Source organism: Charadrius vociferus, unplaced genomic scaffold (assembly GCF_000708025.1).
Source record: "Charadrius vociferus isolate BGI_N301 unplaced genomic scaffold, ASM70802v2 scaffold1710, whole genome shotgun sequence".
Classification (NCBI taxonomy): domain Eukaryota; kingdom Metazoa; phylum Chordata; class Aves; order Charadriiformes; family Charadriidae; genus Charadrius; species Charadrius vociferus.
Window position 1 is genome coordinate 29827 of NW_009646243.1, and position 3717 is coordinate 33543.

The 3717-nt window shown below is 61.9% G+C and overlaps 1 protein-coding gene across 1 annotated transcript in view; it reads right to left on the reverse strand.

Moving 5' to 3' along the window:
* ARMC5 (armadillo repeat containing 5) overlaps positions 1-3717 on the reverse strand; it is a gene marked incomplete at its 5' end in the record, with an annotated part of 6630 nt that overhangs the window by 804 nt on the left and 2109 nt on the right. The window contains 3 exons of the mRNA XM_009882011.1: positions 627-867; positions 1167-1401; positions 2707-2839. Coding sequence (XP_009880313.1) covers positions 627-867; positions 1167-1401; positions 2707-2839 — 609 coding nt within the window. The remainder of the gene's footprint in view (positions 1-626; positions 868-1166; positions 1402-2706; positions 2840-3717) is intronic.

Below are 3717 nucleotides of genomic sequence, written 5' to 3' on the forward strand. Positions count from 1 at the left end.
GGGGGGAGAGGGGCGGGGGGCTGGAGATGGTGGTGGAGATGGGTTGGAGGAGTTTGGGGACGCTTGGGGACAGGGGTTGGAGGAGCCTGGGGAGGTCTGGGGACAGGGGGACGGTTGGGGAGATGGGTTAGAAGACACTGGGGACACCTGGGGACACAGAGATGGTTGGGGACAGGGGTGGAGAGGGTTTGGGGACACCTGGGGACACGGGGACAGTTGGGGACATGGGTTGGAAGACCTCAGAGACAGCCGGGGACAAGAGTTGGGGAGGTTTGAGGGCAGTGGAGGAGAAGAGGATAATAGGGGACATTTAGGTGGTCTTGGGGCCACTTGGGGATGCAGGTTGGGAAGGTTTGGGGACAGCTGGGGACAAGAGGATGCTCGGGGACGTTTAGCAGCCCTTGGGGACACTTGGGGACAGGGGGGCCCCGGGGAAAATGGGTCTGGAGACACTTGGGGACATGGGGACACAGGGGACAGCAAGGGTGGGGGGTAGAGGGTCACAGGGGACAGAGGACATGGGGAGTCTGTGGGTCCCCACGAGTCATCAGCATCCCCAAATTCGTCCATGTGTCCCCATGGGTCCCCATGTCCATCGGTGCACCCTGGTGTGCCCCCAACGTCACCATGTCCATGCGCAGGAGAAGTTGTGTGGCCATCCATGTGTCTCCAGGTGTCCTCAGCGTCCCCAAAGGTGTCCATGTGTCCCCATGGGTCCTTGAGGTCCTTGTGCTGATCCAGAGGTCTCTGCAGGTCACTGTTCTCCTCAAGGACGTCGCCACTGTCCCCACATCCGTCTGCCTGTCCCCACAGGTCCTCAGCATCTCCGTGTCCCCACGAGTCCTTGGTGTCCCCGTCTCCGTGCACCTGCAGGGCCCCAGTGTCCCCAAAACCACCTGTGAGTCCGCAGGCTTTCCCAGTGTCCCCCCACAGGGCCCCAACCGGATGTCCCCAAGGGGTCCCCGATGTCCCCAACACCCGCATACAGAGTACTTTATGATCCTGATGTCCCCAACTAGGTCCTCAGTGTCCCTACAGGTCCTCAACGATTCTCCATGTCATCAACGCTCCCCACTGGCCTCAGTGTCCCTTCCACATTCTCAACGTCCCCATCCACACGTCCCTGACGCCCCACCACGTGTCCCCAGCAGCCCGTGTCACCATACCTGCAGGTGCTCATCATTGGCATGTCCCAGTGTGTCCTTGCCGTCCCCCGCTCTATCCTTCATGTTCCCCGGTGTGTCCCCAGCATGTCCCCGCAGGAGGGCGATAGCATCAGCAGCGTAGAGGGCGAAGGCCGGGGGTGGCTCGTAGGGGGACGTGGGGCCCCGGGCCACCGCCGAGAGCAGCAGGGCCACCGCTCCCCCTCCCCACAGCAACCCCCGCGCCGGGGACGATGGCCTGCACATGCCAAGGACACGTGTCATGCCAGCGTCCCAGCAAGAGGATGCCGAGGGTCATGCCAACACCACGCCAGTGCCAAGGGTCCTACCGACACCACCAGTCGTGCCAGTGTGACAAAAGACTCGAGTCACGCCAAGGATGTGCGGTGATGCCAACGTGACATCAATGCCATGGGCTGCACCAGCGTGACGCCAACACCATGGGTCTTGGCAACCATGTGGGTCATGGCAACGTGACACCAATGCTGTAGGTGACGCCAACAGGACGCCAACATCATGGGTCATGCCAATGCCGTGGGTCATGGCAACGTGGTGCCAACATCATGGGTCACACCATCATGATGCCAACGATGTCACGCCAACACGTGACACTATAGGGTCTAGGGCCACCCCTCCACCCCGGGGGACATTGGGATGCACATGACACACCAATGACATGAGGAGTGGCGCACCGAGGGAACATACAGGAAAACTATAGGCAGATCTATAGGGGAACTATAGGGCTACAGCTAGGACATCCATATGAGACCTGTGGGGCTGCCTACAAGTCATCCATAGGGGACTAACAGGTCTGCTTATGGGGCAGCTATAGGGAACCTACAGGGCCACCTGTAGGCCCTGTAGGTGACCTACAGGGCACTGGGGATGTACAGAAGATTGACAGGGGCTCTGTGGGGCCAGCGACAGGAGATCTATGGGGTACGTATTGCACTACGTGGTGCCTAGAGGCAACCTATAGAATGCCTATAGGGTTTGTTGCCGGTAATCTATAGGAAACGTTTATGAAACCGGCTATAGTAAATCTACAGGGCCCCCTATGGATGCGCTGCCTTGGCTAAAGAAATCTATACTTGGCCCCGATATGGGACGCACTGGCTGTTTCCGGGACCCCATAAGGATCCTGTGGGGCTCTACAGAGGCTCTATAAGCACTGGAGAGAAGCGAACAAGCACAGAACTGCCCACGTAGGTTATGGGGGCTATAGGGGCTCTACAGGGGACACACGAGGCTCTACAGACGATGTATTGGGCTCTATAGAGGACTTATGGGCCCGCGTGGAGGGGAACGCATGAGGGACCTCCCGGGTGCGCTATGGGGCTGGTTCTGAGGGGCTATAGGGACACTGTCGAGTTTGTAAAGGGGACGTATAGAGCTCTATAGGCAACACAGAGGGTCAGCTGCAGGGGAAGAGGTGAGGGATGACCCTTCCAGGCGAGATATGGGCCAGTTTGGGGGAGGGGGGGCCGCCTATGGGGCTAACGGGCTCTATAGGGTCTCTACAGGGTCTCTATAGGGTCAGTACCTGGTCAGCAGGGGCAGGGCGGTGGCGCAGGCCAGGCGGGCTGGGGGGGTCCCGCAGCGCAGCATGTGGGTCAGCAGCCCCACGCCGAAGGGGGCCGCTGCCGCCGCCCCCAGGTTGCGCAGGAGTCCCTCACCTGGGGGGGATGACACGGGGACGTATAGCGGGGGAGGCAGGGCAGGGCCATAGGATCCAACTATGGACCCCTACCTCCCCCCTCCCCCACCCCCTGGAGAGACCCAAACCAGCACCCAGGACCCCCAGTAGCCCTCCAGAGACCCCAAGGATGCCTGAAGACCCCCCCCCCCCCCAGGGACAACTGGGGACCCCTAAAAGCCACCGGGGATTTCCCTAAAGACCACTCAGGACCCTCCCCCATGGCCCCCCAAAAGGCCACTCAGACCCCCCTGGGGACCTCCAATAGCCCCCCAGGGACACCCAAAGACTGCCCAGGACCCCTCAAAACCTACCAAGAACCCCCACAAATGCCCAATACTCCCCCCCAGGGACTTCTTGGGGACCCCCCAATAGCCTGGCTGGGGACACCTCGGAGACCCCCAAAGGCCCCCCAGGGACCCTCCGCAAAGGCCAACAAAACCCCCCAGCGCCCCCCAATAGTCACCCAGGGACCCTCAAATACCAACGAGGACCCTCCAAGGGCCCCCCAGGAAACCCTGGGGACCTCACACAGCCCCCAAAGGCCCACCTAGGGACTCCTGGGGACCCTTCAAGGGCCACCCATGACTCTCGGGGACCCCAATTAACCCCTTGAAGCCCCCTAAACTCACCCAATTCTTTGAGGCGTGCCTGGCGGGGGTGCAGGGGAGCCGTCGGATGCTGGGGGGGTCCCCCAGGCCGTGAGAGCTCTTCGGCCTGGGAGGGGGTGAGGCCAAGGACCAGCCAGGAGCGGAGCAGGGAGGGGATGTAAGCCCGCACCAGGGCCCCCAAAAAAGCGGGGTGCCCCGTCAGGCGCTGCAGCACCCGGGCAGCCCGGGGGGCCGGGGCAGGAACCCC